Below are 24056 nucleotides of genomic sequence, written 5' to 3' on the forward strand. Positions count from 1 at the left end.
TGTTCATCATAAACGATCGCCAGTGTATTTATAACCTGCATTATTCTTTGTCGAATGTTAATTAGAACTTCAAACAAATGCATTTCGGTCAAAACAGTTCTAGGCTTTTCTGATTCGTGGCCAATGAAACTTTAAATTACGTATTGCCATGTTTTAGGGCAAAATCTAACTTGATTACGTTCCTTTGTTCACCCTAATAAACTTCCAACTAGGCGTCTGATCATTGCGTGATCTGGAGATGTGTGATCTTGTGTCTGTGTGTTAGCAATTAAAAGTTAATAATCTTCATGCCTTGAGACTGTTTATCAAATGATGGGGGTAAAAGCAAGCACCAAGGACTTGGAGTGCTCTTTAACTCAAGGAGCCTACATTTCGAACTGTTTATTCCACCCGCAAGGACCCTTGATCTTTTCATAGCCGTACATGCTAATGAATAATTTGCACAGCAGCAAAAAAAAAACTGCTGAGGTAGATTTAGCCCTTGTGTTCTGTTAGAAGTTAATTTCTGGAAAGGCAAACATTTTCTAATGAGCAATTTTATTGCTCGAATTAACAGAGAATACTCGGGAATGCATTTCGGCTTGTGAAAATTGTTTGCATGACTTTCATGTTGCCTTTCATCTGGGACTGGGTCAGAATCACTAATCAGTAGAAATGGATGGCATTAAAAAAATGACGGTTTTATATGAAGTATAGTAAAAAAAAAAAAAGAAAAAAAAAACTAATTCTAATTAAATGAGTCAAGAGAATTCATTTAAAGAGCAATCCAAGGACACATTTTTAAGTGCCTTACAAATGCCATTATATGAAATCAATAATGTCATGATCATTCTTCTCATAAGACAGAAATTTTACCAAAGTGATAGAATGCAGCACTGCATGAATAGTTTTTTTTTCCTCAAATTATATGAAGCTTATCTGTCTTCTTTCCCATCTGTCACACTCAGGTGAGGCCGGCAAGACCCCCGAGAGCAGGCTGAGAAAGCTGTCTTGTCGGAAGATGTATAATTAGCCTCAAGGGCATGACAGACAGCCCAGATGAACCACTTACTCGTGTCTTTCGTCCCTAACGCAGGCAAGAGAAGCCACTAGAGGTCACACCAAGTCCAGAATCGTGTTAAAATACGACACCAAGTTCACAGATCACCATACAAAGGATTTTTTTTAACTTCTCATTGCCGTCACGGTCACAGACGGTGATAAAGTGCCGCATAGACGAAGGCCCACAGGTTTTAATGCTGTGTATAGCTCAAGCAGAATTCCTGTCAACCTTCTGTCACAGGCCAAAAAAAGTAATATAAAAATTCTCTATTTATCAAATTTCTATGTGGATTGCCAGACAAAAAATTTGAAAAAAGTACTGAAGCACAGGCAAAAAAATTTGATTTATCAAACACAAAGAGCTAAATCGTCCGTAAACGACATTAATCTTCACAAAGTTCAACTGGTGAAACGTCAGCAAGCATTTTCTTCTCTCTTTGTCCCAGTTTCTATGAAAACAATGCAAATTTTACTGTATATTCCGCACGGATTGCGTTTCATTTCCCAAACTTAGTATCGTGTGATCATAAATGAAAGCAGTTGCTGGAACTGTGTCCTGCGCTGTCTGAATTGGCAGCTTGCACTCTCTGGCAGGTCCGCAGCCAACTGTGTGAGCGACAGCACTGTTATGAGGGGGAATTGGGAAGGCTGAGGCGTTTCTCCAGCTGTCAGGTAAGATGCAGCGGAGAGGAGCAGCCTAGTTCCTGCTCCTGTCATCACTGCGCCACAGACTGGGCCGTAACAGACAGCCCGGTGATGGCTGTGATCCCACGCTTGCATATATTACTTCCCAGATTACGCGTGATAGTCACAAACAGTCTTGAGTTGTTTTCTGTTTTCAATGGTTGAAAGAAAATAGCTGAATAAGGAGGAAAACCTTCAAATATATACAATTTCTTGAAAGGACACTCTGTTCTAGAGCTCAGGCACCTAACAAGAGGCTACTACTGGTACAAATATTACTAATTCAACAACATCTACTATTGTATGCTAATATCACTACTACTACAACAACTATTATTACTGCTAATAATGATAATAATATATTGTAAATTAATTGTAAAATATATTGTAAATTTTTTCCTGACCCCACATGATCAACAATCCAAAATAACTTGATTAGTGTCTAAGATGCAGTAAATACCCACTTTATTAGACATTTTTTTTCCTCTGCATGTAAAATGTAGCACTAAATATAAGTACGATTTAGTTCAACAAGCCAATGTCCCACAATTAGCTTTATTCCTGCTCCTAGTTTGCTATTCTTAACCAAATTATGCAAAATCTTCCCACTTTCTGGTGTGTTTGTGCTCTTGATTTAATGGCCCAAATAAACTAGGCTCAAGTAGGTGGGTTTTTTTTATGTCTCCATTATTTATGGGCAAATGCCTCCATGTCTCTTACAATATGTCTGAGTTCTTTTTCAATAATGCCATGAAATTCAATGGCAATATCTCAAAATGTCTTTGTGACTCAAAAATTACACAGAGCTCCAGACTGATTAGTTGACAATAAATACAATAGCTGTAAATTTGTTTACTCATTAAACTCTTGGGTATATTTGCTATAGATAAGAATTTCCTTTTGTGCAAAACATTTTAATTATTTTACAAGCTGTTGCAAATTGAAAGCATAATAACGTGCAAAAAAAAAAGAATCACAATAGGATTTTTTTTTTCTTGCCTTATCTATTCTACGTTCCGCTCAATACATGATCTGGTTTAATTTCCATGGTGTGAAGCAAAAAAAAAAATCTATTCAAACGTAAAGATCATGAACCACGTGAAAACCAATGTGTAAACAATATATGAAGACCAGAACCTATAACTCACAGTGGGTCATTTAAAAAACTAGTTTTGCTGAGAGAACCCCGATACAATACCGTAAACATGAACCAATTAACCAGGTTTAGAATAGAAAAAGAGCATAGTGTGTAGATCATTGCCTTCCAAACTCATTACCTTAAGCATGCAGTGCCTAAGGGAGCACAGCTGGTTTAAATCCTATGAAGGGTGAGATTGGTCTTCTTTAGACCATAATAAGGCATCTATAATTACTTATTCATACTCATTTACAGACGAGAGCAGAGGCGAGCCACCATAGAATGCAATTTGTCTTCTCTCCTTCCCTCACCCCCCATGGTCACCCCCTCTGCCTCGTAGATCATTAGTTTTACTTTTTATTAAAAGAGATCAATAAGGCGGATCGCATTGTGGTCTCTCTCTCTCTCTCTCTCTCTCTCTCTCTCTCTCTCTCTCTCTCTCTATCCCTATCTGTCTCATTCATCTCTTTCTTTCTCTATCACCTTTCCTTTTTCTTTTTGCATTTCCAGCTCTTCTATCTGCACACCTCCCCAGGCCTGGCCTGGTGGGAGAGATAAGTGTGTGAATGTGTGTTTGAGCTTCGTCTCTCAGTGCCAAAGATAAACCCTCCAGGTAGCTGATTGGTGCATGTGAATAGATAACCACAGCGTCTGGCCAATAACACAGAAACAGCAACGTTGTATAATAATCCAAAGTTTAATTAAGATTCGATGACCTCTCTGGTTTAATAATGAATATTGCAGGATTTGCAGCTGAAAATTAAAATTGAGAACTTATGGCACCAGCAGGGCAGCGCTGGTCAGTAAAAAATCTTTTTTTTTTTTTTAAATAATGCTATTATCTTTCTATTGGTGTTACTACAGGGCTGAATTTTGGACCTTATCTGCAAGGTTACTTCTTTCCTCATTAATTCCTCCTCTGGTAAACATAGCATGGTGTATAAAATGTAGTTAAATTCAGTAGCAGGCAATATTACACCATCATTTGCTTTCTAATAAAAAGATGTGTAGTAATTAAATTTATACGCATAATATACTGTATACTAAGTGTAAGCTCCAGGTGACATTTTCATGTGCATTTACAGACTTTTCCATAAGATTTTATCTTGATATTTGGGAGCTGACTAAAGTACATTTATATTTATGGCATTTGGCAGATGCCCTTCTACAACTGAGCAGCTATCGGGTTAATGGCTTTGCTCAGGGGCCCAGGGGTGGCAGTGTGGCCTGGATTTGAACTTATGCCCTTCATGTCCAAAGTCCACTGCCTTAACCACTAAGCTACCCCTGAAGTGTGAACATTCCCTTCAATATCAATCCAGAGATAATTTTTTTTTGCACACAAGATTTTAAAGCTACCTTCCAAATATTTTGTTGTATACACAGCAAAACTTCAAACCAAACACTGGATTGTGTTCAGAGCTGAGTTATGTGACCATAGTGCGCAAATGACATACAGTGACTGCATCATCAGTCTTCATTTTCCGTCTCTGTGTTGTTTCAGGGTTTAAAGGCAGGTTTTTCAATGTTCTAGATTTGGGAATCTCTGCAGCCAGGGACCCATTCCACGTAAAAATAACTTCCATGGATCCCTTTATGATCCAGCAGAGATTCAGTATACCTTTTAAAATAATAATGCAAAAATATGCCATCAGAATGCTATTTATTTTGTATTTTAATCGTTTTATTTTATTGAACACAATGTGTATTAATAATCGCATTTTATTAAAATAAAAAAAAAAAAAAGTAGAATTTAGGCTTTAATACAGTATCTATCAATTTGCGGTGTAGAAAATATTAAGCTAATAACTGATTTATTTTAAACCTAACAATCTTAATAATGGCTGATGTCATGAGGGGACCTCTGAATATTCACTGACTGAACACTTTTAAAAGGAACACTGTCTTCCTCCTTCTGTCTTTCATTCCCTACTTTCCATCATGTACCTCCACCTCTCCAGGCTCTTCTCAACCTGCTCCCTTCTTTCACCACAAATACCAATATCATCCGCACACATTATAGTCCATTGAGACTCCTGTCTGACCTTGTTTGTCAACCTGTCCACCACCACTGCAAACGGGAAAGGGCTCAGAGTCGATCCTTGATGCAGTCCAACCTCCACCTTAAACCAGTCTGTCATTCCTACTGCACACTTTACTGCTGTCACACTGTCTTCATACATGTCCTGCACCACCCTCACATACTTCTCTGCCATACCTGACTTCCTCATACAATACCACAACTCCTCTCTCGACACCCTGTCGTACGCTTTCTCTAAATACACCCACACACAATGCAACTCCTTTTGACCTTCTCTATACTTCTCCATCAACATTCTCAAAGCAAATAATGCATCTGTGGTGCTCTTCCTTGGCATAAAACCATACTGTTGCTCACAGATGGTCACCTCTTCTCTCAGCCTGGCTTCCACTACTCTTTCCCATAACTTCATCATGTCACTAATCAACTTTATTCCCCTGTAGTTACTGCAGGTCTGCACATTATTGAGATTCCAGGCAGCGAATGTAATGATATCAGTGGCCCACCGTAAAATCAAGATGCAAAATGCTTGTGTAAAATCAAGCTTTCCACCTATAATACTATATAATATACAACTTTCCCCATAAAATATTGACACAACTTTTGCACCATCACTTACATCGGCTATTTTGACGTAGTCTTTTAAATGTTAAAGAATGCATTTCCAATGTTGTGAATGTGTATAGAAGCTGCAATAATTTAACTCACCTAGAACCGTGAGTCGAGCAGGCCGAGATCTCATGGCAGCCTGGATGGCCTGGCATTCGAATACAGCATCATCCGCTAGCTCGACTCTCTGGATCCTCAGGTGGTGTTCCCCTGAACTGTGATCTCCAATTACAGTGTAGCGAGGATATCCTGGAGCACAAACAACATCGAGAAGGTCACAATTGGTGTCTTCTCTAGTGCATTAATTAGATTCAACAAGACTTATTGCCATTTGAAAAATCTGATTAATTGCATTGAGCGAATGCCTGATACACTTTATTTTTTCACAAAAATCACCTTTTTCATTGTTACAGGTACGACTCTTGCCCAATCTGTTTCTTTAATTCTCTACTTTAACAGTCACAAATGAGTGATAGCTAAAAAGAAATTTGCAGTTCCTCAGCATAACATATCAGAAAACTGGCAAGATGTCAACTCCTTTTTTTTTATCAGAAAGTCTCAGTCAAGAGAAACTGTACACCAGAAATAATTGTCGTTTCACACCAGATTGCTCTTACATTTACGAATGTATTACACTTTTAATGACTGAAGTCAAATGACAACTTATTATAAGGCTTAAAGTTTGGGCGATGGATAGAATTTTGCACTTCCTTAATACGACACCATTTATGTCAACTCCAACCACATCACCCTGTTCCTTACTTTTAGGATCATAGACAGTAGACCTCATTATACACCACCGATGTTCATTCTTACAGCTGATTTGAGATTCATTTTCTGTAACAGCAGTTCTGACATTAGTTTCAGCTGTAGGACAAATCACAGGTTTTAATATGTTATTTGTTTTGATAGTAACAGAAGGATATGGTGGATGCTATACAAAATTTAAGCCGAATAATAAAATTTCATTGTGTAACATACTGGATATGTCTGAAATGTCTTGTTGTGCCTCTTCAAGGGGATGATTATTTAAAAATTTGCGAGAGGAGTCTCCAGGTCCAGCACTGTCAATACTTTTTATGTCACTTCTTTAAGTTTTAAGACTTTACACAAAGCCTGAGATTTTTAAAACCTCCTCTCCTTGTGTTTATACCGTCCTGAAATCGCAATCCTAAGTAGACTGATGTGCTCATCACTGCGGAGGAAGAAGATTCCCAGTTTAATAATGCATTAAAAGAAGAGAGACTGCATTAAAACAGCAAACAATCTTACATAAGAGTCAGCTACTCTCTTTTTAAAAGAATTCACTTCACTATTACTTCGAAATTTGCATGGGGAGCGAGGAACAGCGTTTGCTCGTCTACTGAGGGGGAAAAAAATGAAGTCAGACGAGGACACTTTTTATTGTGGAAGGTTCGCAACGCATTTCACAGCCCTCTTGATATGAGTTACTTGCGGGGCTTGCGTGGGAATAATTTCTTCCTAATTATTGCAGACATCTGAATTTAGATTGGAATGCTCCTGCAAGCCTTCACTGCTCAGTACCCGATACTCTTTTTCCTAAAACCCAGTGATGACAGATTACTGAAAGGTGGCTGACTTTAAACATAATCTCACCCCGGATTTTTATAGGATCTATTTTATTTTCTAGACAATCCAGTGGTGACGTTTGGTTCAGCAATATTTTCATCCACTGTGCAATTCTGTGCTGATTTCCCTTAATATTTGCACTGACCTGCTACTTGGATTTCTGTCCCTAAATGCCCGGAGGTAGAATATTGATTTTCTTCCACTGTCCATCGATAGGAGTCATGCTAACTCGAAAAAATGTGCAGTGACATAATTGTTTCGCAGCAAGGGACATCTCCTGCTCCACGGCCTTCTATAAGCAAGCCAACCCCTTTTTATTATTCAAAATAAAATTACTTACTGTATAGAGAAGTAATTAAATTATCAGAAACACAGAACCAATGCAACAGATACGACAAAAGTGCGACTTACTTTCTTACAATATTTTGACCACATCTTCTATATCATTTCTAGTGTTTTCATTATTCATTCATTTATTATCAGTAAGCACTTAATCCTGGCCAGGGCTATAAATACTCCATAGCTTATAGTGTAGAATGTAGAGGTAGGAATACACCCATAGTCATTGTCATAGATTTATTCACACTTATGGAAATTACAGAGCAGTCACTCTATTTGTCAGTTTTTGGGAAGCAAGACGAAACAGAAGAGTGCAAGAAAAACTCCACACAGACAGTAAACTGAGCTCAGGATTGAACTGAGAGGCCTGGAGCTCTGCCACCATTCTCACTATTGCACTACTCTGCTCCATATACCATGATTATTTCTTGATCCTTCATCAACATGTGCAGGAATAATATAAGACAAAAATAATCTAAACCAGGCTTTGGAGGTAATGAGTCTGTGAGGCTGAAATTTAAGGCAGTTGTGACACAAACGCCAATTGTTGCCCTTTGACTCATTGGATCGCATACAGTATTAATAGACCATTAAGTGTCCATTGTTTTCCCTCATTGAGGGGGAGAGAAGTAGCCAATTACGTTGCCGTGTGTTTTATCTACCCACATAGCTTTTAATCTGTCTCAGCGAGTGGGATGATACCAGAGGAACAGAACAACCGAAACATTTAATGACCCATCAAAACAGCTGTTGCTCACATAACTACACTGTAATCAGTAGGGATTCAGAATCAGAGAAGGAAAAATTGACTTGAGTTATTCATACTTTGTTCTTCTTTTAATAAAAAAATCTAATAAAAAAACAAGGTTAGACCAGCCATATTTATGCTACAATGTTTATTTCATGAAGCACATTTTTCTATTTCAAAAACAAAACTCTGAAACACCAACTGATGTAGCTGACACTTCAGAGCAGTCAAGCTTTCACACGTATTCGCGGCTATTCAAAGGAATCGGGAACATCCTAAATAACATTAATGGCCACTGACTCAGCTCGATACTCTGGTTTATACTCCTGCCAAGCGATTGATGGATTTCTTGAAGCATCTATTAACACTTAACGCCCTGCTGCAAATCTTAAGGACTTCCTTTTTATCAGTCAGGGGGAAAAATTTTGTTCTGCAGTAACTTCCAATGCATTATGGCCTAAAAGGTCATTTGCAATACCATCAGCATACATGGATGTTAAGAACTCCTACTCATCCATCATATCAGGGTATGCCATGACCTCTGCAAAGCACATGGTTTGACCCGCCAGCTTTTGGCAGTAATCATGAATATTAAATATGTAATCATAAATACTGACCTTGGCATGACCTAAATCGCATTTTAGCATGTTGCCCGGCTAATTTACAATTTCTTTTAATCTGGAATTGTCCAAAGAGGCAAAAAGTGTTGTTTAAATGTTTTAAATCACCTAATTTGTAAAGAAATGTCTATTTGTAGTGAAAGGATTAGACTTTTGATCTTTTCACTTATATTAGCTTGCTGTATCAGTTGACCGTAATCCCTATTTTGCTCAATTTGGAACATAAATTGTTAAAAATTTTGAGTCTCACAGCTGTTAAACATAGCATTTGAAAATTTCAACAAAAATGAATTTTAACATAGCCTTAATTTAGATCAGGGTATATTATCAATTAATATATATAAATCAGACTGATGATAAAACTACCTATACTGTAGTTTGCTTTTAAATCAGTCAACAAAGAAAAGTTCGGGCTTTTTTCAGTATATATATATATATATATATTTTTTTTTTTTGCTAGAATTTAAATAAAATCCCGTAAACACAATACAGACAAACGTTTGTCGACACCTGATTTTAAGATTCATATGTGATGATCCCACTCCATATTTAGTCTCAATTTGCTGTTATTATAACCTCCACTCTTCTGGGATGTTTCCACTACATTTTTTGGAGTGTCCATGCTCAATAACCAAAAGGGTGTTAGTGAAGGTATTGATGTAGGTAAAGTTATGAGGCCTGAGGTGCAGTCAGCGTTCCAATTCATTCCAAAGGTGTTCCGAAGGGGTTGAGGTCAGAGCTCCATAACAGACCACTCCAGATAACAACCAAATCAAATATAATTTTTAACTATAAAGCGAATATTTAAGGGAATAAGAACAATAATGGTCTGAACCCCCAAAACTGATTTGATGGTCATTTTAAAGCAGAGGCATTGATGTCACACATGCATCACATAGATCAGGTGAAATCTGCTTTGTATGCGGTCTCTCTATCAATCCCACAAATTCTTCCTGCATGCATTCCTAAACAACCTAAGAGCATCATGGATCAGCGAGAGGAATAACACAACACACCCATTGATCACAATGAGTCCTGAAGACAGCATATGTCACTGAACACAAACAATGCAAAATAGCCCCCATTAGAGCTAATGGATCCATCAGGCAAGGAATGGATGAGACTTTATAGCCGATCAATGATGTAGGAAGTGGAGACGTACATCAGTGATTAATGGTTGCCCAGATGAGCGCAGGCATCTTCCTGAAGCCTTTCCGAGAGCGAACCCAAGACAGAGAGAGCAAGACACGAAGCATAAGAAAGACAGGATGTGTTGACGAGCTGCATGATTGCAGATCATAGCAGGATTATAGCTCCTGACTGACTGCTCTATGAAAGCCTAAAAGACATTATGAGTTGTTCCAAATGAGGAGAACAATTGTAATGTACGAAACCATGGTGTGAAGCCAATCTGTTCAATTAACACCAGACACCACAGGATAATGCCTCCAATTGTCGGTTTTCATATTCCTAGATATCTTTTTTATGTATTCCATGCAAATAAATAATTGCATGAAACAACACTATTCGAAGGAAACACTACATAAACCCAGTCGGGCATTGCTCAACCCTAATAGTTTCTTTGTTTCTGAGCTGTAGATAGATATTAGATTTTAGCTCTCAGATCTGATATTATGACCAGCCTGAGTGCCTCGGCCAGTGAAACACAAAAGGAGGTGATGAAGAAAGGGATGAAATCGATAACAATCAGATCTTTCTTTTCCTTTTTTGTTTTCAAGTGGATCAGGAGTCATTCCTCTCATTTTAATCATGGCTTTTCTACTCAGGATTACTAGGCCCTAGAGAGACAGGCTGTGAGTGCACCTGCACTAGGAACAGTGGATTTGGATAAATATTGTGCTGTACAAGGTGTCACACTTATGGTAATGCAGGCAGCTGCTCACCTCATGCCAGCAGTCATAGATGTGCCTTTCTTTTTTTCTTTTTTTTTCCCTACTGAAGAGATTGGCTCTTGTTGACGTACTAGGAAGCAGCATTAAAAAGACCAGCTGTGGTGCGATATTTCTTTAAGTGCGCTGCACTTCAATGCTTGATGCTTGTTTTTTAAACCAGAGCTCTTAGTATTTTTTTGGGGGGGACAAAAAAAGAATAAATTACACAGACAGCTTTCATGATGCGTCATTAAAATTTGTCACGGCTTTTGTGCGCAAGCCCGCCATCAATCCGCATAAAAATCATGTCGCTTTGCCCATCTTTCTCACTTCAATGCAAACTGACACAGATGTCCCATTAGGCTTTGTTCTTCTGCTTCTCTCATTAGTGCTAGTCCCACTTTGTCCCCTTTTCTTCACCACTCTTGTAACTATTGTTTACAGCCGACGGCTGATTCCTCGAGAGCAGAGGGAATTTGTTGGGACACAGCCACCCACAAAGGTTTAATTAGAGTGCAATATCAGCAGCGAGATTGCACAGAGGCATGACCGCTGAAGGTCAGAAGAGACAAGACCCAAGATCTTCAGCTGAATACATATTTAATGGAAAATTCTGGGCCACAGCTTAGCTGATGCTCAGTGGACTTTGAGCAAAGTTAGAGCTCCCGGGGTTGTGCACGTGCCAGTTTTTGCAGCAATTTCTTTGTTTGAATTTTGCTCTGGAAAAAGCTTTCTCACAAGAAAACTTTAGGTCCCTGATTTCTACCAAATACATTCATTTGCTGTTTGATATTGTGATTTACCAAAGATCTTTTTGCAAGCAGCTTTCGCAATGATTTTATGGGTAGTTTGAAGTTTGCACCTCTGGAAGTACCAAAAGTTTGAATGTTTGACAGTATTACAACATATCTAGTGCAATGTCATTTAAAAGTGATGAACCATACCAAAGACTGTTCTATATGGATATAAAGTAAATGAGTGTGTTTTGTTGATAACTTTTATATGCAAATATAAACCTTTCCACAGCATCTCATTAAATGATATTGGCATCGCACATCGGAAGACCAGACGTGCAGTTAATATCTAATGTAAACAGTGAGTTCATGGTAGTTTATAAAAATGTATACATTTCTGTGCACAAAGAAACATCCCAAATCTTCAGTTATCCTAATCAGGGTTGTGGTGGATGTACAATTCGATTCAATTCAATTTTATTTCTATAGTACTTTTCACTATAGACATTGTGTCAAAGCAAATTTACAGTAAGAGTTATAGAACAAAATTCACTTATATTTAAATTTATGTGTTTTCATCCCTGATGAGTGGCAAGGAAAAGCTCTCTTGGTATGTAGAAGATACCTCGAGAGGAACCAGAGAAAAATGGTGAACCCATCCTCATTTAAGTGACACCAAGAGTGAGATTATAAATCATCAAATCATTACAAACACAAGAGAATAATAAAAATCATGAATACTGGAATGTGTGATTATGAGTAATGTCCTTTCTAGCATCTTATACTGTCAGTTGGTGATCCTGAACAACTCATAAATTAGCATTAACATCTGAGATCATTATAGATTCAAAGTGAAGTCTATAGTGAAGTCTATACAGGGAACACTGGGGCTTAAGTCAGGAATAAACCCTGTATGGGCCAATAGTCAATCAGAGGTCACCATACATAAACACCTTTATATACTCCACTAGTATCTCAGGGAAACATAAAGCCATCAGTCCACTTACTGACAAGCTACTGGGAGGTGAGACAAAACCAGAGAACCACCAAAGAAAATGTAATCATTATGTATTTTTTAGAACAAGCATGTAAGACGAAATCCTTTCTAAAGCTTGACAGTAATGACAGTGTTTTCAAGCTTGACTCAATGCTTTTTCACATATAATGAATTATAGCTTGTAGATGTTGAAAAAAAATAAATAAAATGTCTGACTAGCAGAGTTTATGAATATGCATGAAAAACAAAGTGATGAAAGGTCCTGGGGGATTGCAAGGATCACAATTCAATAAGCGTTATGCAAAATTAAACAATTAGACTGATTTAATACAAGTAGCAATTTGCAAATGAGGAGATACACGTGTCAAAAGCTATCAGCAAACTAAAAATATTTCACAGGTTCATAAGTTATTATTTGGTCCTTGTTTTTTCAATACAGCTTATAGGGACTACTACTGCTACTACTACTGCAACTACTGCTACTACTACAACTGCTAATACTGCTACTACTACTGCTACTAGTACTGCTACTTCTACTGCTACTACTACTACTACTACCACTGCTAATACTGCTACTACTACTACTGCTACTACTACTGCTATTACTACTGCTACTAGTACTGCTACTTCTACTGCTACTACTACTACTACTACTACTGCTAATACTGCTGCTACTACTACTGCTATTACTACTGCTACTACTATTACTACTGCTACTAGTACTGCTACTACTGCTACTACTACTACTACTGCTACTGCTACTGCTACTGCTACTACTGCTACTACTGCTACTGCTACTACCACTGCTACTGCTACTACTACTACTACTGCTACTACTACTACTGCTGCTGCTGCTACTACTACTACTATTACTACTACAACTACTACTACTACTGCTTCTACTACTATTACTACTACGACTACTACTATTACTACTACTACTACTACTACTGTTACTACCGCTGCTACTACTACTACTACTGCTACTGCTACTAATAATAAAACTCTATAGCACTGGTGAACTGGTTACATTTTCATTGACATTTTGATTTTGCAAAAATGAATTATTCTCCCAAGTCATGTCCAGTTGTTAGTATGGCCAAGAACCACCTACAGCAATGTGACAAGTGAATGGTGCTGAAATTGTTTTCAATTTGCAGATTATTTCTCATAAACCATTAATGCCCATGCTGAAAATCCATTTACATGTAATTTGTTCACCAGAAGCTGTTTTAAAACAAACATTGTAGGATTTACTGAATCTTAAACGTATATTTAGGATTTCTATTTATTTGAAGGATCATTTATATTTATTTGAAAATGATGACGATAAGAAAGATGAGGATGATGATGATATCTTGATAATATTTTTCCTAATGGAAACTGCCACAACACAGTAAGTGAGTGCATAATTAAAAAACTTCAAAGATATTGAATGTTTCATTTTGGATGCTGATGCCAGGGATGTTTCTTGTTTTGCCCATTGTATTTAACAAAACTTCATAGGACTGGGCAGTTTTATCTTTTATTTGGGTGAGAGTGGGTGGTCAGATGAAGCGCAAGGGACAAGGCAAAGCCACGGTCATTAATATGAGCGCATACTGGGTGAGTGTACAGCGCTGCATAATGTGGTAGGTGAATTTGCTTGTTTATTATCAGGAAGCGCTTCATCCAGCTCAATGCTTAAATATAGTCAAAGGGCTTTAATTACTAATTTGTTTATATTTAAAGAGAGAGAGCCGACTTACTTTGTTGAAAAATACTAAAAGCCAGTGGAAAATATTTTAACTGTGGGAGAATTTTAAATTGATAAAAGTTTCTGCAAAAGTGATGGGGAAGGAATTGCTAAAAGTTTCTGTGAGAGTAAACGAGATAGGATACATTTTCCATGGAAGTGGACAGGGCTTGTCAAAAGTTTCCTTGGGAGTGAGCAAGAGCAGGTAGGGTTGATTAAATAAGGTGCAATAGAACCAACTTTCTTTGCAAGTGGGTAGGATTTAACATAATTTTTTTCAGAGTGGGTGGAAATAAACAGTGGGAGAAGGTAGGATTGATCAAACCTGTTGTGGGTGTTTGTAGGATTGAGCAAATATTCAGAGGGAGTGGGTGGGATTGATCAGAATTTGTGTGGTAGAAGGTAGGATTGATCAAACTTTCTGTGGGTGCGCATAGTATCGCGTATACTTTCCATTCGGTATTCAACTTTTGTGGCATCAGTCAGGTTGATCAAACTGTTCCTTAAGCAGTAGGGACTGGTCAAGGGTGGGTAGGAATAGGATAAAAAACAACCTAAAAATATGAGGAAAACACAGATAAATCACCTTTCTACATTCATTTATTTTGTAAAGGACCTGTTGTCTTTCCTACCTGATAGGTCTCGGCCAACACCCAAAGCCAGGCCATCTTTGATCCACAGCACAACACCATGGTAACCAGGAATGGAGCACGGAAGAGTAACCGGTTGGCCAGCAACTACCACCAAATCTTGGGGTTGCTGGGAAAACACAGTAAGGGCCCCTGGGAGAAAAAGAAAAGCAGAATTCATATGTCAAACCCTGGTGCGACAGTTGGAACACCTTGTGCCCATTTCAGAGTTACAAGAGCACCATCAAATATTCCCCTTAGCCATTAAAATTCATTAAAATGTATATCTCATGTTAATGGCGCAGTGGGAGTCTTACCTGTCTGTCAACACTGTGGATTACATTAGATAAGATCGTAGGTTGTGTCTTTTGCTAATTGTGCCCCTTAAGAGAAGTGTGAGTTTACAGTGCAGGACAAATAGAAGAAATAATCCAAGTCCTTTTGCGTTAATGTGGCCTTCTGGTTGTTCAAATAGTATTATTACACAGGGCTTCATCAGTTCCTCCCTATAGTATCATGTAGTCATATATCATCTGGTACATTGTTAACATCATCAAACCATAGTATGAAATTGTAGGCCATTTATTTTTTACAAACAGTATGATAGCACCAATATTTCTGTGCATGTTCTACAGTTGACACACAAGTATATAGAATAGCTATACAAAATAGCCCTTAGTTATGAAATTGAGTGCGAATGTATGTAGATTTAAGTAGATGCAAAATTCCGAATATTTTCAAGACTGGTAACTTTCCATGGGAATTAAGGGAATATTTGGTAATTAATGGGAATAAACTGGGAATTTACTAAATTGCAGCCTATAACATGGAACTTGAATGTAGTTGGAAAACAATCTTGCAGGAAAATCTGGGTTTAAACAACCAGATTCAATGCAATTTCAGATTCCCTGCACATTCATCAATCACACACAGCACACTTACAGTGAGGTAATTGAGGCCACACCCCATACATGCACCGTGCATTTCTCTATAACATGACACACATATTTTATTGAATCATGTTTACAAAACACTGTCAAAAATGTCTATCTTGGTGAGTATTCCCATAAAATATATACATATTATAAATGTTTTATTAGGTTTAAAACTTCTTTGTGCGATAATTGTGCAACAAAATTATACTAACAATTAAATTAAAGTTAAAAAAATGCATTTTTCCTGCATGCATGTCAGCTTATGACCAAACAAAATTCTTTCTTTTGGCTTCTCCTGTTAGGTGTCGCCACAGTGGATCATCCGTATTCGTGATCCGCATGTTTGATTTGGCACATGTTTTTATGCTGGATGCTCTTAATAATGCAACCCTCCCCATTTATCTGGGCTTGGGACCGGCACCAAGAGTGACTGGGGTTGGTTCCGAGCTGCAGAACCCGGGCTGCAGCAGTGAGAGCGCCGCATCCTAACCACTAGACCACCAGGGAACTTATGACCAAACTAAATGTTGCTATTTATTTTTGTATATGATACAGTTTATATACATTTTCCCAAATTTCTAGTTAATTCCAATAAATTCCTGGTAATTTTCCAACTTGGAATATGTAAAAAAAAATCCCCCAGATGAAATTCCCATGGAAATTTTTCCTAAAATGTACCTGAGTTCATCTTTATGAAAGCTTTTACATTCCAGCACGCCTCTTTTTCTTTGGTTGTGTGGGGAAGATTGTTTTCTGTTAAGCCATTCGAAATTGGTCTTTCCTACCATCAAGGTGTCACATGAGCCCATTACATCCTATCACATCGCTGAATGATATGTTAAGGTTATATGAGCATGTAAATACATGTATCTTCTCAGAAATAGATCCACTCCAATGCAGTAGGTTGAATGTCTTTCATTTTACACTGTACCATGCCTTTATTACCATGTCTCCCACACTGACACATAAAGAAATAATGAGCCCTATGGTTTGTCACTGCTACACGGGGCAGGATGGAGAAATGCGTGCTTGTAAAGAAATGTAATGGAGCGGATTGATGGCTGTGGTGCTGAACTGTTCAACCGTCTCTAATATCTATTCCCCACACACACACGCAATCTAAAGACAAAGCTGGGGTTATTTAAGCTTTCTCTAAGACATCTGAGGACAGCACAATTGCTACTTATACCTTTTTTTTTCAGATTACAAGCAGAGAAAAGAAGACGTGCGGAGAACGAGACTTCTGTAGATAAGAACGGGAAGAGAAAAAATTCAAGTCGCACCAAAATAACACGGCGATGTAATTGATCACAGGAACGGCGGCGTGAAAGTATTGTATTAGGTGAAAAATAGTCCCTCAGCCTTCTATCCTTCTCCGAGTGTGATGTGATAGATAGGCTTGTTAAGAGGTAAACACACGTCCGCAGATTGATTTATACAAATTCTCCCCGGCGGATCCTGCAATCTGCTTTCCTATTATTAAATCAAGACACACACAAAAGGAGAAAAAAAAAAATGGAGTGGGAATATCATCACATATATTGCACACTTCATCATTCAAGCCTAGTAGGCTTTGCCCCTAAGTGGCAGTACTTATTTAATTGTAATGCCTTTTCTGTATGTGTGCATGTGTATTTGCTTGCGATTATTTGCAAAGGATTCGTTCATCATGGCTCAAAGCCAACAGTGATGAAGGGAAAAACAACAGCCCTTCCTCATAATTCTCTCTTTTCATCCATGCTACATGTGTATTAATTAAATGAATGTCTACAGTGTGTGCGTATAATCAGTAATGCTTTTTACATTTCAAATTTATCTCCTTAGAAGTGCTGCATGAAGTCTTACAAACTTGTATCCCCAGCATGGCCTTCAGGACCTATTTACGGGCGTAAGTGCAGATAATTATTTATGGTGCAAAACACCAAAAAGAACGCATGTAAAGTAACTGGAACAAGAGGAACATAATCTTCACCGTACAACATGCATAATAAACATGAGAAAATGAAGGCAGTGTAAGGTGAGGCATATACTGTATACCAGTGCTCATTAACAGGTGCAAAGAAAGTTATGAGACATTGTTTAGTGAGGTGCGGTGTGACACAAAACATAGTGCCATAATCCCGACAAACACTTTCTTGAATGTAGTCACCACCTCATGTATACAAGTCCTGTTCACTGCTAATTATTGCAGTCTACCGCTGCAGAAATTAATTGGGATGCTGCAATGCCCTCAGAGGTACTCTACAGAAGTTACTCAGAGTTACCACAATTCTTAAAACCTAGGCAGAAAGTCCACAGATAAACTAGCCACAGACATGAACGAGAATTCAGTGGTTATCTCATTCATACAACTGAGCAGCTCTGGGGTTGAGAGTCTTGATCAGGGGCCCAGGAGTGGCAGCTTGGTGTGGCTGAGATTTGAAGTCACGACCTACATACAATGCCTTAAACACTAAGCCACCAAATCCCAGTAACCAAAACCTAATATTACTTTAATCATTGTACTATAGGTAATAATTTTTCAAGTGACTTAGGCTATGTCCACAATAATCAGGACAATTTTGAAAATAGCATTTTCATTAAAAAAAATAAAAATAAAAAAAAGAACACACTTTTTTATCGATTATTTCCCAAAAGTTGTTCATCCACACTGAAACGCCTGGAAACGCTTACATAAGACTTTTCGATCTGCGTCATTTCCACCCGGCGTTTATTTACATTCCACTCTTTGAGGAAAAAACAGGCCCCAATTATTAAAAACACGTCATTGTTTTCTAAAGCCACGTTTTCACAGTCCACACTGCGATGCAAAAACAACAGCATTTTTCAAATTGATCCACTATGGAGGGCGTTTTCAAAAAGCTACGTTTTCTATAACTAAAAACAATCACAGTGTGGATGAAAAGACGAAACGGAGAGAAAAATACCTGTTATTTTTTCAAATGAACTATTATTAGTATTAGTGTGGACATGGCGTAAGACTAGGCAGCTAGACGGGTTGGATGTATACTTATTGCAGCAAGTAGAAGGAGTTACAGCAGCAAGAATTAGCAAGGTTAGTTAGTGGTCTAGGACGTGACAGGAGTGACGATGTTGCTTGCGGTATAAGCATGAAAACCTCAAAAGCTTTGTAATCTGACCTGTTTGAGCAGAGTGTACAAGAAAAGAGGACCAAAAGACTAAAGTGCTGCAGGTTCAAGTGGGGATGACGTGACTAAACTAAATCTATCGGGCACCTCTATCATCAGTGTGGATATTTTAGCTCACTAACCAATTAAAGAAGAACTAACCACATAGACTGTATAAGACTGCAGAAAGAACCACTAAATATCACATGTTAATAAAAGAAAATGATTAGTGAGATCATTCGGGGTGATAATTTGTCCACCACCTGGACGAGTATAGAGAGCTAACATGTGCTGTAAGCTCCAGAAGGAAAAAAAAACCTCTGTCTTGTTTTTTGAGCTCGGTCGCATCTGTGAGCCTTCTGCTTCACTGCCCAGATGGCCGTATCTTCAGCCTTCCTCCTCCTCCTCTGTCATGTTGTAAGAGTGCCAGCTGCGTTGCCAGTTGAGCGTGGCACACAGCGCAGTGAGGAGCATGCTCACGTCTAACAGCCGATTGGTAAAACCAGAAGAGGAACACCGTGGGGATGAGCGGTGGGAGAGAAACCAACACGTGAACACTCAGAGGCCTGGATCTACACATTAGTGTTTGTAAAAGACGGCGAATAAGAAGCCAGGATTAACATGGTGTGTTGTAATTCAGATGTCGACAGATGTGTATTGTACACGTCTCATTTTTATCACCTGGTGAGGCAAAGTTAATGAAACAAATAGAGTTAATGGCAAATGTTTAAAAAAGGTTTCACAAATATACTGTCTCCAAACAATAGAGTACAGCAGGCTTGTGTGTGTGTGCTGGTGAGTATTGATTTTAATAGAGTGCTATCTTCTTACAGACTTGTCAGTGGTGTCTATAATTCTCTCTTCCTCTCCCTGACTTTCCCTAAATAAACATTAACTAAGATGTTCCATGAAGCAGCGATGGGGGCGAACACGCGAAGAGGGGAAGAGGGATGACGCCAGAAATGTATTTTTTCCATGAGAATCAGCTCTCAAGTGTGTTCTGGCATGAAGAAGATGCGGACTGACACTTCACCAGTCCCTCAGGCTCGTCTTCTGCTCAAACCAAACGAAGGGCTCCGCAGGGCTCCGCGTGCCCTAAACGACAGCGGCGCTTAAAGCGGTGAAGAGCATTAACGGGCTTCGAAATGCATCCGAGAGAAATCGGGTCTGCGCTCACTTCACTGCTTTCGGAACGGTTTTGGGAGCAGTGTTCTAGCAATAAGAGCATTACTAATAGCTTATCAAAGTGAAGTGCTCGCTTTACATCCATAGTTTGGTTTTTTCTCCATTTTTCTTTCCTTTACAGTGATACATGTCAGTACAAGACATGAGAGTACAACGTGTAAATATCTGTTTCTTTTTTTTTTCCCCTCTTGTTTCTCATAGTTATTTGATAGAATCCCACTTCACCGTTGTATCCGTGCAGGGGTTAGAAACAGCAAGTTAAAGTGAAGTGAAAGTCAAAAGAATGACGGAATAACCCGAAATCGAATTCTCTGTGATTTGTTTTTTAGCTACAGCTTTAAATTGTGTGGGGTTTTTTCTTTTTTTTCCTTTTTTTTTTCGAGAAGCCTCAATTTGCTCTACAATGTGCTAACTTAAAAGAGCAAGGGAGGGCAACATAAAAATAAAAATAATAATAATAAAATTCAATTTCTATTCAAAGCATCAGCAGCAACATCAGCTTGCTGGTTAGTATGCTTTTTAAGTGCAGATACAATTGTAGCTTTGCAGCTGTAATGAAAAACAGAAAGAAAGATCTGAATTAATGTGTGTGAGGTTAAAAAACAAAGTTCAAATGATCTACAGACTAAAGATGGGCAGAGATGGCAGACTAAAAAAAAACAGGGGCAGAAATGGATCAACTACATCAGGGGTCCCCAAATTATAACAACCCCCCTATATAGGAAACAGCATTCTGAACAATGCCAGAGACATATTTAGAAATTTTCATTTTAAATGTTTTATTTATATCATATTTGTATTTAATAAAAAAGTTTGGCTTTCAAACTAAAATCTCCTGTAGGTATTAATAGAGGTCGATGCACCGATAGATTGCCAGAACTATCGGCCCTCTGCAAAAATCCATGCAGGTAGTTTTTCCGGCTTCCGGTCCGCTGTCATTACAAGAGCGGCCTCTAGGGGCAAATCAATGACGCCACATGCTTTTTGTTGTTACAAGTGAGAAAGCGTTGCACAGAGCGATATTATTATTATTATATTTTATTAATATTATTATTATTAATACTCATATTTCTTTTCTTTATCACATTTTTATGATTCAGTACTGTTTTGTTTTATTTTTGCAATAAAGTTCAGTACTATTTTAGATGGAGTGTTATGTTTGTTTGTTTTTTATCCAGTATCCATTTATAAAAAAAATATTGATAGATTTATTTGGTTAAAAACGATACAATTTAACTTTAAGTATCGGTAAAATCAACCTAATTCTATTAGATACACCCACCGACCATGTGCATATGCATAAGTATGTAAATGTTTTGATTTCAATAGCACTGAATATGAAATGGTCATTATGATAGTAATAATGTTCTTTTAATAGAAATATATCTCATGAAAAGTAATGCTTATTTGTCTGTACAGTGCATAACAAAATAAAATACTAATCTAGCATTAGGAGGCATGACTAATATATTTAAAATCGTAAAATCTGCGATCAAATGCGATCAGGCTAAACAGCAATATAAAAATGTACTAGAGTGTAAACTTTGCCATGTCTGTATGATCAAAAATCTTTTAAAATGTGTGTGTGTGTGTGTGTGTGTGTGTGTGTGTGTGTGTTTGTATAGCTGGGTGATTGTGAGCAGTAGAGTGTGCGAATGTTTTGTCAGTTGGAGTCTGAGTGCTGCTGGGTGCTGCGATTTGACAGTTACTGCTTGTGTCTCGTGTCTAGTTTGTTCAAGTACTAGTCAATTTGTACTCCGTTTATGCTCTTTGTGTGGTTATAAATTAATAATATAGACAGATCTCAGAGGTTTCACGGTTTCGCTGTTTTGATTTTTGACATCGATTTGTATACAGGAGATCAGCAAAATAAAAAAGCCTGCGTAAAAGCCACTCCATTGGAACAGAAATTAGGCAGGACGTGAAAAGCACATTCATTTCTGGTAGCAGATGATTTTGGCTTTCTGTCGAAGCAAGGTTTGACCTCCTGAATTGGCAAGCTTGAGCTTTGCGAGTCGACAGAAAACAAGAAACAGGCAGAAAACTCTTTTCTGCATGGCAGGTTTGGAGTATAAAGAAAACACTGCATGGAAAGAAAAAGAAAGAAAAGAATTTAATGAATGCGGTTTCCTATGGGGATGTGTATTGGAAAGAATCTGGGAGTTGTGATACATTATTTTGCGATACATTGCGATACCATAAGCAAAATGATATATTGGGATATTGCTTATTTTAGGAATCGGATATGTAGTAATACACCTAATCATTTTTACACCCCCAGAAACTGGTGTATATTAAAGCTAATATTAACGGCATGCTCTTATGCTAGTACTTCCTTCAGAGATAAGAAGACTGCTGGCTATCTAGTGGTTGGGATATAAACTCAAAAAGAAACAACTGCAATGAATATTTTTTTTTTTAATTTTGGGAATTGATGCAGTATCGGCAAACCAAATATCGTGATACTCATGTCTATCGATATTGTCTTGCACCCCCTAGTTTCCTATCCGTCTTTAAGCACATGTATAATTGTGTGTGACATTGAGAATTAATGATTTGCTCATTTTGAATAATTTCATTATCAATCTATAACATCTAATATCACAATAGCTTAAATGGTCATAGACCCATTTTCCAAATGCATGAAAACTTCTTTGTGCTTTACCTGAGCTTGTGGAGCTTCTTGAAGGACGTCCGCACTCGTTGCACTCAATGAACACAAAAGCAAGTAGAAATCAGAGGCTGCTTTGGGGCAAATGAATTCTCCCGATCACATTTGTGCTAAAGGCTGAATCAATCACTGCTGACTGCAGCTTTCAATGCTCTGCAGTACTCTTTCACTTAAAGCTTAAACAGGAAGACATGCGCTTAAAGTCGATACCCATCTGACCAACCATCTAACCAGACTTTACTGTGATTGTGGTTATACACAAAATATCGACATAAGCTTATGGAAACCTGGCCAAAACTGGCCAAAAAAATGTTTTTTTTAAACAGCAAATTCCATATTTATTAATAACCTCCACTCTTCTGGGAAGATGTTTCAGCAGATTTTGAAGTGTGCTTGTGGAGATGTTTGTATAATTTTTTTCCACAGTGGTGTGAGTAAAGTCAGGTACTGATGTATGTGAGGTGAGGAGATTTGGGGTGCAGTCAGCATTCATGTTTATCTCAAAGGGGTTTAGGTGTTCAATAGCTCTATAGCAGGCCACTCATGGTTTGATTCCAACCTAGTTAAAGGATATCTTCATGGAGCTTTCTTTCTGTACAGAAACTTTGTCATGCTGGTAGACGTTTGGGTCTTCTAGTTCAAATGAAGGGAAAATTTCATGATACCACATCCACATACATCCTGTACAATTGTGTGCTTCCAAATTTGTGGCAACAGTTTGGGAAAGATTTACATATTGCTGAAAAATAATGTGCCCTTGTGATACTTTTATCCATATGGTGTATATTAGTAACACCAAAGAGTACAGCTTTCTGTACTCTTTCATCTCTTCCTGACTCTTTTCCTCTCTACCCTTGGACTTTGCTACTGACTCCTTCTTCTCATCTCTTTCCTCAACCAGGAACCTCCTCTGCCCCTTGACTACAAAACCTAAGAAGACTTCTTGTCCCACACCCTGGCTTTCAGAAAATCTGCCAGACCTTAACTTTCACAAGGCTTGGTACTTGGTCCCCTCTTTTTCTCCCTCTATACCCACTCCATTGGTGAAGTCATATCCTCACATGGGTTTTCTTACCACTGCTATGCAGGTGACACTCAACTCATCTTTTCTTTCCCTCCATCAGATACCACAGCTTCTGCTCAGATCTCGGCATGCTTGAAAGACATACCTTCATAAATGAGTGCTCATTAACTGAAACTCAACCTCAGCAAAACAGAACTGCTGGTCATCCCAGGTAATTCATCTCCAGGTCAAGATCTCAAATAATTCTTCATGACACACTGCTTTGCCCTTCAGCCACTGCCACTGGTAACTATGGACAATCAACTGTCCTTCTTCT

General features: G+C 38.1%; 1 protein-coding gene across 7 annotated transcripts in view; it reads right to left on the reverse strand.

Moving 5' to 3' along the window:
- The window catches only part of kirrel3b (kirre like nephrin family adhesion molecule 3b), a 225202-nt gene that overhangs the window by 58089 nt on the left and 143057 nt on the right, over positions 1-24056 (reverse strand). For all 7 annotated transcript variants that reach the window (XM_046865313.1, XM_046865310.1, XM_046865308.1 and 4 more), the window contains exons 2-3: positions 14801-14950; positions 5613-5762 (exon numbers count right to left, since the gene is read on the reverse strand). In XM_046865313.1, the coding sequence (XP_046721269.1) occupies positions 5613-5762; positions 14801-14950 (300 nt within the window). The remainder of the gene's footprint in view (positions 1-5612; positions 5763-14800; positions 14951-24056) is intronic.

Source organism: Silurus meridionalis, chromosome 13, assembly GCF_014805685.1.
Source record: "Silurus meridionalis isolate SWU-2019-XX chromosome 13, ASM1480568v1, whole genome shotgun sequence".
Classification (NCBI taxonomy): Eukaryota; Metazoa; Chordata; class Actinopteri; order Siluriformes; family Siluridae; genus Silurus; species Silurus meridionalis.